The following is a 15,196-nucleotide window of genomic DNA, read 5'->3' on the forward strand; positions in this document are numbered from 1 at the left end:
ACTTTGTTAATAGTACAGTGACATGTCCATACTACTTGAATAGCATCATTAATCCAGTCATTGTGCCTCTGCATGAACATCACAGGCTTAATGTCATTGTCTTGGAAGACAATCAAGGTCTCATCATTAGGGAGCGGCTGCTGGAGACTGGGGTACCTCACATGGCCTGCACTTTCTCTAGACCTGAACCCCATAGAAAACCCAGGGGACATAGTAATTTTTTGACAGTGCCCTTTGAGGTGTTATGTGAAAAATTGCTTTAAGAAAAAAAAATTGTAAGTACAGACTTGGCCAGAGATTTGTAAATGATATATATTTTTTTTAAATCTCAAGTGTTCCAGTACTTATCAGTTAACTTTATGTCCTACAGGAAGTTTTGTATTATCTCCAAATGTACACAGTCTTCTCTGCTGACATCTCTGTCCTTGTCAGGAACTATGTCCATAGCAAATCCCCATAGAAAACCTCTCCTGCTCTCCACACTGGAAAGAACACAACTTCCTGCAGGACATACAACAACTGATAAGTACTGGAAGTAAATTACATATCTCTGGCACTTTCTGGCACCAGTTGATATGAAAGAAATTTCTTCTTGTGAACTACACATATATATATATATATATATATATATATATATATATATATATATATATATATAAATATATATATCATTTTTTTTTATTTCTATTTTTTTTCTTTTCTCCATTTTTATTTATATTCCTCTCCAGTTTTTGCTTTTTAATACTGATACAGAACGCTCACTAAAACATGGAAGTGTGAATGATGCACTTAAAGGGGTTATCAAATCAAATCAATTAAACAGCAATTCTAGTGAAGTTGCTGGTGATTTTCATGTTTGCTGACTGATGTTCCTCTAGAGATTGTTTCCTTTTTACCTTTCTTTATGCTACTTTTATTTTCTTTTTGCAGAGTTGATGATGAGCCCCCAGGATTATCCATGCTTGCGGACCACATCTTACAAGTACTTCGGCTCCAGCTGCTGTACTGTGTACAGAAGACAGCTGATGGCCTGGAGGAGGAGCAGCAGGCACTCTCACTTCTACTTGTGAAATTCTTTATTATAATTTGCAGGTGCATTACCATTTACTCTGCCGTTGCTGACTTCCTTACTATTTTTTTGCTACAATATAGTTATTAAGTTATATTTCTCTGTAATAATTTGTTAGTATTTTAATTTCCTGAATAGAGCAAATTATATTATTATATTGCTCCAACACCACATTTTTATGCTGATCCCTTGGCTACTTTGGATAGTGCATAACTTGTTAAGATAGGAATAGCCTTTTAAAGGGTTTATTCTATAGATGCAGAATATGTGACAACCTAGTACAGGTGCTATGGTGGGTGCCCCGTCTCCGTTTTAGTGGCTGACACATGACCACCGCAGGAACTGCAGTTTTTATGTTATATTTTGACTTCCTTTTTTTTTTCTTTCTGTAACCAAGGAGATCTATAGTAGCACCCACTAAACAGAATGGCTCCCTAAAGTTCCAAAAGACTGAATTTATCGAGATCAAATCTGTTGTTCTTTATTAGCCCACAGATGTATCAACAGACTTTTGGATTATTATATGAACCCAAGTGGGCACATCAAAGTGTGACCCCATGTTTAAATAGTACTTGTCATTTAAAAAAAAATAAACCTTTGAGATGTCAAAGAGCTGTCAGAAGTTTTTTCTTTTTTTTTTTTTTTTAATCCTGACTGATCAGTAGAACGAGCTGCCATGCGCTCTTTTCTCCGCTCTGTGTCTGCAACCTACACTGACCCCATAGACTTGTATTGGAAGTCCGCTCAAGTCACTTGACACAGACTGGGGAGTGAATGCACTGCAATTGATCTTTTCCCCCGACTCGTACTCCAGATCGGTTGTGGTGTGAACACTCAGACCCTGACCAATTGAAACTTTTAACATGTCTCTCTGACATGCCCATTTAAACCTGGTGCATGGATGTCATAATAAAATTTTACAAGTGTGTATTTATGCCCTCCATTATCAGGTTGACCTAGTGCTGTCATAAAAATGTGTATATAAAACTTTTATTAGCGTAGCATATGTCTGTTATTGGTCAACGGGATCTGAGAAGACAAAGTGGAACTCAAAAGAGAAATATTTTAAATATTTTGCAAGCATAGATATTACATTTTCAGATGTTGATGGCGCATAAACAGTACATCCCAGAACAGCATGTAACGGAGGTAGATCCTGAATACTGTACAGGATAGCAAACAGCTTCTGTAATTCGAGTTGGACAGCTGTGTTGTAGCCTGGGTTTTCCTTCTTTATGGGAAAGATTGTTTGCCTGACTGGACTTACAGCTTTCTCTTTTCTCATTCAACAATAGTATCTAATTCTCTGTTCTCAGAAATCTGTCGAATGTAGAGGAGATTGGATGCTGCTCTTACATTAACCATGTGATCACAATGACAACGCTCTATGTCCAGCAGGTAATCTACCGTTTCCCAGCTATTTTTTTTGTCATTGAGTATTACATTAAAGGGGTTGTCCAGCGAAAATTTTTTTCTTTTAAATCAACTGGTGTCAGAGTTACATATATAGATTTGTAATTTACTTTACTACTTTACTAAATTACTAAATTTACTATTTAGAAAACGGCAAGAGTCTGCAGCACAACAGAGTAAAAGTGAATAGTGTTTATTCCATCAACAAGGTACAGGATACAACCTTTCAATTCAATCCTGAATCATTTTCAGGCCAAATTGAATTGAAATTGAAACGTTGTATCCTGTACCTTGTTGATGGAATAAACACTATTCACTTTTAGGGCTCGTTCCCACTGAGCAAAAGCAGCTGAATTTCTGCGCTGAATCAGCGCTGAAATTTCAGCCGTTAAAATAGGTGCAGAGCTTATTTCCATTGTGTTGAATGGAAATTCTGCTCTGCAGTTCACACAGTGGAATTTCCGCACTGAACTAATCCGCTTTCCGCCAGAAGAATGAACATGTTCATTCTTCCGCTAGCGGAAGCCTATACAAATCAATGGGGCTCTGATTTTCTGTTTCAGCGCGGAATACGCGCGTATTCAGCGCGGAATACAAGCGTAATACAAGCGGAAATTACTCGCTGAATCAGCGCGGAAATGGGGAAAAGGGGGGGGGGAGGAGGATTCTAGTATATGTTCTGGTATAGTCTAGTTTACTCACCAAATACTCGCTGAATTTCAGCGCTGAATGCATGCGGATTCAGCGCGGATTCCTCGAGTATTCCGCGCTGAATTTGTCAAGAGCTGATTACGAGCTGAACACTTTCCTAGCAGAATACGCAGGGATTCTGCTTACATTCTGCTTATATTCTGCTCGGAATTCAGCGTCAGTTGATTTCAGGCGGAAATATTTCCTTGCGTAATCCGCTCCTTTTGCTCTGTGTGAACGTAGCCTTACTCCGGTGTGCTGCAGACTCTTGCCGTTTTCTACATTGGGGATCCTGTGTCAAAGGACTTTCTCTGTTCAGCACCCACCCCTTGGATTTAGATGTGCGGCTGCTACCTTGCTCTAAATTTACTATTTAAAAATCTCCAGTCTTCCCATATTTATAAGGGTACAAACACACTGGGCTTATCCGTAGCGGATTTCTTGCTGCAAATTTGCAGCAAGACCAGCTGCGGATCCCTGCCATGTACACTCTATGGGCAGACAAACTCGCAGCAGGATGGAAATCCCGCTGCGAGTTTGTCAGCAGCCTGCCCTGTTAAGCCCTCACCACCGGAGCCGATACATCACCTTCTCCCTGCTCCGGCTTGCTTCGGGGCTCCCAGCATCTTCACATCCTGCTCAGCCAATCAGTACGCTGTGGCGGGGCAGCGCACTGATTGGCCGAGCGGGACGAGTCTATCCTGCTGCGAGTTTGTCTGCCCATAGAGTGTACAGGGCAGGGATTCGCAGCCGGTTTTGCTGCGCATACGCCTAGTGTGTTTGTACCCTAAGCCACTATATGTCCTGCAGGAAATGTTGTTTTATTTACATTCAGACACAGTGCTCTCTGTTGACATCTCTGGCCGATACAGGAACTGTCCTGAGCAGAAGAGCTTTTCTATGGGAATTTGCTACTGCTCTGGACAGTTCCTGACATGGACAGAGGTGTCAGCAGAGAGCACTGTGTCTGAATGTAAATAAAACAACACTTCCTGCTGAATCTATAGTACAGTATTGTTGTATCGTGTTAGCCATAGAAATAAGTAGAATAGAGGAAAAATCGTGCAATACATTTTAGAGGCTAACTGAGTATATTTGATTGTAAGCTTTCGGGAGTCTGCCCCCGTTCATCAGACATGATGTTATACAAAACTGAAAAAATCGCAGACTTGTATACATACTAGTCAGAGCTCATCAAAGGATTTAAGAAACTTAAAAAATAACAAAATGTAATATACGAAGGGTCTGCTGTTAACAGCAGGTCAATAAACTAAAGCCCGTGAGGTGTGATAAGAGGATGGTAAGCTCTGGCTGCTATCTGTTTGTTGTCAGATTATTGGCCTTCATAGCCAGAACAGGTCACACATAGGCCGTCATGAAGCTTGCATGAATATTGAGACCATGTTGCAAAGTTTTAAATCTGAGCATTAGTTTATATTCCCATTCCTTTCTTTCCCTTTGTGTCTTGAAATGTCTCCTTAAAATTATAACCCACAGATCTTCAACTCTATTTCCCTCTCCAGAGAAATGTGCGGCCACGGGGAAATCCGTCCGGCTGTTATTAATATTAAATCAGTACCGATTTAATCTACATCTACTGGAAGTTCCATATGCTCCCATTATATTTCTGCTCAGTATCGTGCACCAGTCCTTCATTCTACCAATCGGCGGGGTTCTTAGCACCAAGACCCCGACCGATACAAACCTCTGATGTGTGACTATGACATGTCAGAAGTTTATTAAAATGATAGGTACGCTTTAAATTACTTTATTACTATAATTAATATTTATGGTAAATAAGTTGGTTCAAAGTTACTACTACTGGCTGACACTTTAAGGTCTTATTGAATCGTAACTTTGTCCTTGATAGAAAATGCTTACAAAGTAGCGTAGGAATGCAGTAAGTGGACTATGGCAACTGCTGTAATTTTCTTCTTAGCTGTTCAGTAAATAGTAATGTATGATTACTGTTTTGCAGCTCAAAAGTAAAACAAAGGAGAAAGAAGTCACAGACCAAGCCCCCATAGAAGAATTTGTAAGACATGCTTTGGTGTTTTGTGAAAGCCTCTATGACCCATATCGGAACTGGCGGAATATTGTGTCAGGGTACGTCTCATGAAGAAAGTACAACCGTTCCAGCGCTAGCAGACATGAAACCTTGTTGTATAACACTCACAGTTCTCTCATTGTTTACTATATATAAGTATATAACTGTTAGTGAGTCCCCAGTAGAGGATCCCTCCTCCACAATATATAACTACTTTGTGAATATCTAACTGCAGAGGCCACATGATTATTAGACTTTATTAGCCAGGGTGCCTGATGTTTACTAGTGGCAGTCATTTCTGTGTGGATATGAACTCTTTTTTTAGTTTTTGACTGAAGCTATTGAAAGGTTTCTCCATAATTAGAAAAACATGAATTATCGCTGTTATACCATACATATAAGTGCTGTGACAAAAATATGCAAGTCTATACAAGTCATATACAGATCTATGTGTCTCCATGGCAAACTGCTCCAACTAAACCCTGGATGTAGGTTGATCCTACCATTATGTTTCTCTCCACCCTCTCCTAATGCCTGTAGGGTATATTTATATTGTGACATTTTGTAAATGATACGTAATCATGACCAGAGACTATTTTCCATATCTATCGATAATGAACCACATTGTCTTTCAGACGAACCATCAGTCCAGTGGAAAAGAGCAGGCAGAAATATAAAGCAGCTCCTCTCACAGTAGAATTCATTCCTTTTTTTTATCGTAAGTATGGGATTGACAATTTAGGACCATGAGGACAATTTTGATTTATTCTCAATTTTCTTTCTTTCTTTTTTTTTATTGGTAACAATACCAAGACATACTCTTTGTATAAACAATGTAAAGCATTTCTGCAACCCATTACAAACCCAGACAGTTTTTGTGTTTTTTATTTTTCCTGATCTCCCCCTCAGACCCATATGAGGGCATGTGGGCTCACATGAGAAATAAAATACTATGCTATTTTAACATAATTTACCATCTGGTAGAATGAAACTGTTACGTTCTTTTGGTCAGTGCAAATACAGCAATACCCAATTTATATAGTTTTTGTTTTGTCTTTAAAGCTTTTAAACCTTCTATTTAGAAGAAAAGCTTTGATTTCTTACTCATCATGAGTAATATCCTCTTTCTCGTGCGTCTTATTGGGGGACACAGATACCATGGGTATAGGCTGCTGCCACTAGGAGGCGCTGACACTAAGAAAGAAACAAAGGAAGTGACTCCTCCTGAGCAGGATATACCCGCCCACAGGCACTGAGCTAAACCAGTTTAGCTTAGTGTCAGTAGGAGGCAGACACAGGTCTGGGTTCTCCAGACCAGTTTCTTCCTTTATGTTTAGTTAGTTAGATTTTCTTTTTCCTTCTAGGTCCTATGGATTCTTGGGCACGGTGGGTAATCTAGACCCACCCTGATCCCCTCACTATGCGACCAGGGAACAGACCATAAATATAGATGGACTGTCTACCCTCGGTTGCCACCGGCCGGCAACGTGACACCATGGCACCAAATCAGTCTGACTGTCTGGTCGCCTTTTCTGCGGACTCTGTATCCGCACAGCCCCTTCCCGCCTCGCCCCCCAGAGCTTGGCGCGTAAGGTGAGGCACCCACCGGCTGAAGACGACAATGGTGAGTATGGGCTCCTACCTGGTGAGTATATTCTCCCTGCCCTCCCTCCCAGGCCACCATTGTATTCTTATAGACAACCCCCGGGCCATGCTTTCCTCACACAGGGATTTCTCCATCTCCCCATGCTCCACTCCCTCAGGGTCACTGTACCTCTGTGGCTCTCTCCTCACTCAGTAACAGGCCAGCCCCCTCCTCCATTTTATTTTGTACTTGTGCCTCTCTCTCTGGGTGCCATGGGGTGTACAGTGAGGGGTCTCCCACTCCTGTCAGTGCTGTGCAGGCTGCAGTTTCCCGCCTTTTTTCCCTATTGTGGCTATGTCTGGAGTACCTGCTCTGGAGATGCTCCGCCTCCTCCGTTAGGCCCCGCCCCCTGTCGGCCGCAGCATCCCGCCATTTTTCTTAGGTTGCTGAGCCTGCACTACTGCACTGTGGATGCCCCGCCCCTCCCGTTAGGCTCCGCCCCCTTTCGGGTGCAGCGTGGGCCACAGCATCCAGCCCTGTATCTTATGTGGCTGATTCTGCACCGTGGGATGCTCCGCCCCCTCCCGTTAGGCCCCGCCCCCTTCGGGAGCCGCACAGCCCGCAGCATCCCAACATTTTTCTTAAGTTGCTGGGACTTACTGACTGTGATGCCCCGCCCCCTCCCGTTAGGCCCCGCCCCCTTTCGGATGCTGTAAGGGCCGCAGCATCACCATTTTTGTTATCTTTTTAACTCTGTGGAGCCTTCACTGTGATGCCCCGCCCCCTCCCGGGTTGCCCCGCCCCTTTTCGGGTGCTGCGGACTGCAGCATCCTGCCTTTTTATTAGGATTGTGGCTACACTGAGCCTACACTGAGGGATGTTGCTCCCCCCTGCCACGTGTGTGTGGTCTCCCGGGAGAGCTACCACACACACTGTTCTATTCCCAGCAGCTTCTCCTGCCACCTACTGGTGGAAGTGGTTATTACACCATTACATATATAAGAATGGCTTGCATCAAATTTTCTTATGGCCAATGTTCCATATAATGTTCCAGCAACCCTTGGTCTGCAGATCCAGCATTTTTGGTGCTGGTTGACCCCTCTGTGTCAGATTTTATATATTTAAGATTACATTAATACTTATATACACATTCTGGTTCCCCTCCAACCACATACGCACAGACACATTCCCCATCACCATACGGTGTTTCTGTGCCCTCAGTGAGATCCTTCTGCTCCATGGTGCACAAGTAGGACACTGCACCAGACACGTTACTCACTACTAGACAGAGTTTACTGTGCTCTGAGCAGAACCCTCTGCTACATGGTGTCACGAGAAGTACATGGAACCAGACACGTTACCCGCTATCCAGGTGGTGTATCTGTGCTCTCAGCAGAACCCTCTGCTACATGGTGTCACGAGAAGTACATGGAACCAGACACGTTACCCGCTATCCAGGTGGTGTATCTGTGCTCTGAGCAGAACCCTCTGCTACATGGTGTCACGAGAAGTACATGGAACCAGACACGTTACCCGCTATCCAGGCAGTGTATCTGGGCTCTGAGCAGAACCCTCTGCTACATGGTGTCACAAGAATTTCATGGAACCAGACACGTTACCCGCTATCCAGGTGGTGTATCAGTGCTCTGAGCAGAACCCTCTGCTACATGGTGTCACGAGAAGTTCATGGAACCAGACCCGTTACCCGCTATCCAGGTGGTGTATCTGTGCTCTGAGCAGAACCCTCTGCTACATGGTGCCACGAGCAGGACACGGATCCAGACACGTTATCTGTTTCCAGGCGGTGTATCTGGGCTCTGAGCAGAACCCTCTGCTACACGGTTTCCCAACCAGGAGAACCGTCTGCTACATGGTTGGTCATACAGGTTATGGGACCAGACACATCACCCATTGCCAATCATTGTTCCTGTGTTACTCAGAGCTACCCCCTCTGCTACAGGATGTCACAAGCACAAGACATGTCCTGTCATTCACATCACCCCTTAGCGGGCGGTGCTTCAAACCTGCCTCTCATCTTCATGACATAGATTCCTTTACTACATGATGTCACGGACATAGAACTGGACATGTTACCCCCTCCCAGGTGGTGGTACAAGGTGATTCAGAGCTCTGCCCTCTGTTGCATGATATGGCTCCAACTACATTACCTGTAGTTCGGTGTGCACAGATTGTGGTATTCTGTTACACGATGTAATACACCTTCTTCAGGTCCACTCATTATAGTGCATTATAGTGGTGATGCTTGGCATTTCTCGTGTCCAGTTCTCGTTTACATTGGGACTCAGTCCTCTTCTCTTCCCTGCTCCCAGAGCACACCCTGTAGGCTTCTGTTTGCTTGTCTAGTTTACAGGTCTGACCAGGCACGTTACCTGCTTCCAGTCCAGGGATTTGTATCTCTTGAATGCTGGTCCTTGGTTACTTACTGCTTGCAGCTACTCTGCTCGTGTTACCCTGTATATTACCTTTCATCCTCGTAGGACTCCCATGATCGGTGCCTGTCACTTCAGGGGATCATCATAGGGTAACTTGTTACCACACCATTTCGTCTTCTGTATGTTTCCACTAGCAAGTCTCATTACCTGCTCTCGGGCAGTGTAACCTTGGTTTATTCCTCTCGGGCCGTATCCTTTCTAAAGCCCGAGCATCCTGCTACGTGTCCCACTACACAAGGTACAGAACCCCTCGCTTTACCTGCCCCCGGACTGTTGTACTGTCATACTCTGGTCCTCTGAGTGGCCGGCAGCATATAGGTACAGTCACTATTTCATCCTGGTACTGTCAGGGTGGTTCTTCTGTCCTTCATCTGGGCATAACTACCATGTTTTGGCATTTGTTTCACTGGCTGTTACCCAGTAGTATGGCTTAGTAACAGTAGTAGTATTGTATTGCTTAGACCGTCCCCTCTGCTATACTGCGGATGGCCCTCAGCGAGGTTTGTTCTTATTGTCTCATGGTGCTCTACTTCAGGAAGCTGTCCTTGGTCAGCACCAGCCACATTGCCTCTTCTCTTTGATCTGGGTGAAGTGAGGCCTCTCGGTTCCTCAGGTAAAACAGTAAGGGTTTCTTCTACCCCTGGTGTATGTAGGACATCGACTGCCTACATGACTCACAGTGCTGCTTTAGGACGTCTTCTTCTGCATCTGCCTATGGCCAACATGGCAAGTATTTAGTCTTCTCTCTCTTAGGCAGCTGCAGTCTCACAGGGTAAGGATTCCTGTTTACTGCCTGTACTGTTTCTCTACCTTCCTAAGCCTAGGTGTATGGTCCCTTTGTGGTCTAGCTTCTCCAAGTGTCCTTTTTTGGCCATATGGACTATGAAGCATTGTTGTTCTCAGTTCAGGGTTTTGCAGTGCTCCCGCATACACAGTTATTCTTACGCTCTGGAGTAGCACACTGTTGTGCATGACCCCCCTATCCTAGGTTTGGTTTTTTACTACTCAGTCAGGAAATCTTCAAGCAGTCCTTCTCTCCTCCGTGAGGATGGAATATTTAGTATAATAGGTATCCTACAGTCCTCCAGAGGACTGTTATTCCGAGATTGCTTCTTCCGACAGGCAGGTGTGGGTTTTCGGCCCTCATTGGCCTCTATGAGCACTCCTGCTTGACTTGCTTGTCCTTGGTCTTCTTGTTGACCTGCCATGCTCTCCAGATGGGACTCCCGGTCCCCCTCCCTAATCTTGTCTCCCATGTGGAGTCCTCGAGAACTTCTCCCTTAAAGATTTCCTCTACTTGCAAACAGGGTTGTTCACTGGCCTATGTCTGGCCCTACCTAAGGCTCTATCGTCTCCGAACCTATTGCATTCTGGCCAGGCTTCATTTGTTCAGCAAGTTGCCAATTCTCGATCATCTTTTCTCATTCACCATTAAAGTCCCCTTGTTTTCCTGTTGCTCTGTCCACCAGAATGCATCTGGCTCTCGCCTTTCCAATTGCCTAGGGATCCGGTTGAGCTGGTTGATCCGCTAATATCTTCAATGTGGCCATTGGATCCCGTATAAGGTTCCTTTCTCAAGCAATGTCTCTGCTCACCCTTTGAGGCGTTGGTCTCTAGATCTAGTCTACATATGGACTCTAGTCTATGTATTAACTGTTGTTCCCATTGTCCTGTGACAACTCCCGTGCCCATCAGCCTTACCTCGACCTCCCTCAACGGTTTTCTTCTTTGACTCCATGCTCTCAAGTACCTCTAGGCTTCCTTGGAGCGGAGTGTTTTATATAATCGACTTCCTTTCTAAGGCTTTAACAGCCCATGGAGTTGTTTTTTTCCCGGCCTACCGGCTTCATCTGCTCATCTTTTCTGTCGGACACTGCGGGGTACCTGGTACTACTGTACTCTTTTCAGGACAACTTGCTCAAGATTCAGATCATGGTTTTCTTTTCTCCCTCTCCTTCTTTCCCTGGACTGCATTACGCTTGGAAAGCTTTATTCTTATTAACATGTATGTGTTTCTCAGATGGGGTAACTCATGTCATAGGCCATGGCTTTCTCTTCTCAGTGAAGACTGTACTCCTAGGCCTATGGAGCTTCCAGCCTGGCCATTCTTCCCTGCTCCATAGTCAGGGACGCAGCTTCTCCTGCATCTCATGTGGCACCTTCTATGAGAGACGCTCAGTCCTTTCTCCTTTATTTGACGCCTTAGGCCTCTAGGTGCCACAAAACATTTTCCAGTCTCTCCCGTCATGGTTGTATTTGCCTTTTTTCTGTTCTACCTCAGAGTAAGTCCCTGCCGCCTGTGGTCGCCTACTTGGCTGGGCGTCTGCTTTTTTTCCCCACATCTAGCCTACTAGTTCTGTTGGACTCAATGTTACATCATGTTGCTGGCTTCCAGGAAGGCCACAACCCACTCTGCAGTGCAGCACGTTGCTCCAGGGACTAGACCTGCTTTCCTTTGCCGCGGACCTGTCGGGGTTTTCTCTGACGCATTCAGCATCATCCCTTGCTCTATTCCTAGTTGATGGTTGTGTTGGTGCTATTCTGTGCCTTCTCGCCAAGCGCTCTTGTCTAGCGGTTATCTTTCCCACCCCATGGACTGCTTTTGGACGTCCCATGGTATCTGTGTCCCCCAATAAGACGCACGAGAAAAGAGGATTTTTTACTCACCGTAAAATCTCTTTCTCGTAGTCTTCATTGGGGGACACAGCACCCACCCATTTTTCTTTTGGGTTTTTCCTCGGTATGGTAGTTTTCTCCGTTTTGGTGTTATTCCTACTTTACCTGTTCTTGACTTCTCCTACTGCTCTTGTACAAACTGGTTTAGCTCAGTGCCTGTGGGCGGGTATATCCTGCTCAGGAGGAGTCACTTCCTTTGTTTCTTTCTTAGTGTCAGCGCCTCCTAGTGGCAGCAGCCTATACCCATGGTATCTGTGTCCCCCAATGAAGACTACGAGAAAGAGATTTTACGGTGAGTAAAAAATCCTCTTTTCTATTGTATGATTCTTATGGATGATATCTCTGTTTCAGAATGTTTCCAGGAAAGTGAACATCTCAAAGAAAGTTTAAAGTGTTGCTTATTACATCTGTTTGGAGCTGTTTTATCTGGTGGACAAGTAAGTTGTCAGTCCTTCTTCCCATTGCATTACATTAAATATTTTACTCGATTTATCAGATATTGCCTTAAAGGTGTTACGCATATATAAGCTTTCTTCCAGGAACTGAGGACACTGGTCCTCAGTTTGTGTTTGATATTGCAGCTCCTTTCTATTGAAGTTAATGAAGTTGTGCTACCGCACACAAGGACAGGTTTGGTGCTGTTTTTAGAAGAAAGCTATGCTTTTTCTGAATACACCAATTAACTCTACACTGAGATGGGTTTTTTCCACATTTCTATGGGATCCTCACTGTTCTGTTTGAATCAGTTTTTTACAGAATATAAAAAAGCATCATAATCAATCTTGGTGTTCTGTAATACAAAAGGATAAAACACTGATGCAGATTGATATTTTATAAAGTAGCTGTCTAATATTTTGTGGGAAAAGAGCATAGAAATAGTAAATAAAGAAAATATATGCGAATACTCGGCCTGCAGTTATCTGTTTTGTAATGCAGCTGTCTTAGGATGGAGTCAAGTACAAGAACTGTTTGTTCACGTGTAACTCGGTCTCTGGAAGGCTCAGCAGTAGTGAAGATTTACATACATTATCAGGGTTACAAACTGTTTGCTACTATACTAATGATCAGGGCAGTAAGTGTAGTCATGAAATTTGTCACATTGATAAGAGTGCTAGAAATGTAACTATATTATATATCCTTTTTGTAGAGAAATGCTCTTTTGCTCATTTCTCCTGCTACCATGGAAGTCCTAATGCGTGTATTAGCAGACTGTGACACTTGGGATGAACGTGACCCGGATGAAGTTAGTCGTAAAGCCGAGCTGACCTTGAAGTGTCTGACAGAAGTTGTGCACACCCTGTTGGTCAGTAGTTCTGATCAACGACAAGTGGAAATCAGCACTATTTTAGAGAATTACTTCAAACTTCTTAACTCTGACCACTCTGCTTTACCGGGATTAAGAAGAACCAGGCAGTGGGAGAGCAGGTTCATCACTCTGCAGATAAAAATGCTAGGTAAGTTTTTTTTTTTTTTTTTATATATTTAATTGTAGATATCTAGGGGTGTTAACCAGGGGTCTCTCTGGTAGGATGTTAAACAGGTGCTGGACCTGTCAGGGTTCCCCCTGACAATGCATTTGTAGGGTACTGATTGATTACCACTGCAAACGGTTTATGCCTGCCATGTAGACTATACTAATTCAGACCGCCCCAGACAAGCTGTACTAGTAAAGTGCCAATGTCACAGATGAATGCAGTGCATATGTATTGTATTGATATGTGTAAGCAAATGAATGACTGCTCAGGAAAGTCCCTTACGGGACATCCTATAGTAAAAAATAAAATAATGTAGGGAAAAAAAATCCTTTCCTTAATAAAAATTCTAAACACACCCTTTCCCACAAATGTCAAATAATAATGTAAACAGAAGGAAAAAAAATTGTTCCTTATGTGGAATATTATTGATCCCTGCACAGTGAACAGTGTAAGCAAGAAACAAACAAAAGAAAAATCTGTACAAAGCAGTACACAGCTTTGGTATCAATGAAAACTACAGAGCATAAATTGAGCCTTTGCGCAGCTCCATAGACAAGTGTCAAACGTGTTATAGGGGTCAGAATAAGCAATTCAAAGCATTACTTTAAAAATAAATACATTTCAGTAATAACCTTAACAATGATTTAAACTGGGTATTGTAATTATACTGACCTGAAGGATCAATATCACATGTCAGTTTCACCGCACACTAAACAGTGTATAAATAAATCTCCCAAATTTGAAAAAATTAATTTTCTGTTCCTGTTTTTGCCTCACTTTTTTTGCTTTTATTTTGCTGTTTATTTTACAGTAAAATGAAGGATTTAATTGTTGAGTAAAATTTGTCCTGCAAAACAAATTCTCATACAGCTCGATAAATGGAGAGTAAGGGGGAAACTAAAATGCAGACATTTAAATGTTCTTGTCACTAAGGGGTTCAACGGTTTTCTTTTTTTTTTTTTTTTAACTGCCTTGTGGACAGAGACCTTGGTGAAAATAAAAAGAAACAGTTCTTTCCCTTCTTTCTTGATCATCGGCAACTTCTTCAGAAGTTTGGCTACAAACACTTCATGAAACTGCAATGAGTGCGGCCTTCATTAGAACCAATGGAGGTTGTGCACATTATAGTCTCATGATGTGTCCATAGCCAAGGAGACTCAAACTTCGGGGTCATCTGTTAATCCGGAAGTGTGATGTCATGACAGGCACACTTTCAGTTCACTGCCACTTCAGCACTGCCAATGCTCTTAACACAATGAGATGTCTTACTGAGCAGTGCAGCAGTGTTCAGAGCTGGAAGTATTCACAGGTGTTTTGAAAGAATTGTAATAGATATAGTTGATGTTGCTGTGTTTGTATGTATATACATATACATAATTTTTTTTAAACTTTTGTTTCCAGTGATGTGCATTTTTGCATTATTTAGTATTTTACATAATGTATTATGTATTCACATTTTACAATCTCTAGATTGTATGACTGCAATGTTAAACTGCAAAGACAGGCCAGTGCTGCAGACAATTTTCCTGAACAGTAACTGCTTTGAACACCTGATCAGGCTGCTTCAGAACTGCAGGGTAAGGCACCTTTGGTTTTACATGTATTGTGTATAGAAACAGGTGAGGTGTGTGGTGTGGGACATCTTTGTTCATGCTCAGGTAGTCTGCTAAATAATGTTTTGATTGTTTACCCATTCATGTGATGCAAAGCAAACTGCTGCAATGTGTTGTTATGCATGTCTTCATTGCATCCTTTCAGTGGTATTACAGTGAAAGGATTCCTTTTGAA

At 43.0% G+C, this 15,196-nt stretch overlaps 1 protein-coding gene across 5 annotated transcripts in view; it reads left to right on the forward strand.

Moving 5' to 3' along the window:
• The window catches only part of NBEAL1 (neurobeachin like 1), a 125,302-nt gene that overhangs the window by 32,312 nt on the left and 77,794 nt on the right, over positions 1-15,196 (forward strand). For all 5 annotated transcript variants that reach the window (XM_069983363.1, XM_069983362.1, XM_069983365.1 and 2 more), the window contains 7 exons: positions 931-1,092; positions 2,386-2,467; positions 5,151-5,278; positions 5,855-5,937; positions 12,285-12,370; positions 13,081-13,387; positions 14,879-14,985. In XM_069983363.1, the coding sequence (XP_069839464.1) occupies positions 931-1,092; positions 2,386-2,467; positions 5,151-5,278; positions 5,855-5,937; positions 12,285-12,370; positions 13,081-13,387; positions 14,879-14,985 (955 nt within the window). The remainder of the gene's footprint in view (positions 1-930; positions 1,093-2,385; positions 2,468-5,150; positions 5,279-5,854; positions 5,938-12,284; positions 12,371-13,080; positions 13,388-14,878; positions 14,986-15,196) is intronic.

The sequence above is a fragment of the Dendropsophus ebraccatus genome, chromosome 9, assembly GCF_027789765.1.
Source record: "Dendropsophus ebraccatus isolate aDenEbr1 chromosome 9, aDenEbr1.pat, whole genome shotgun sequence".
Taxonomy (NCBI): Eukaryota; Metazoa; Chordata; class Amphibia; order Anura; family Hylidae; genus Dendropsophus; species Dendropsophus ebraccatus.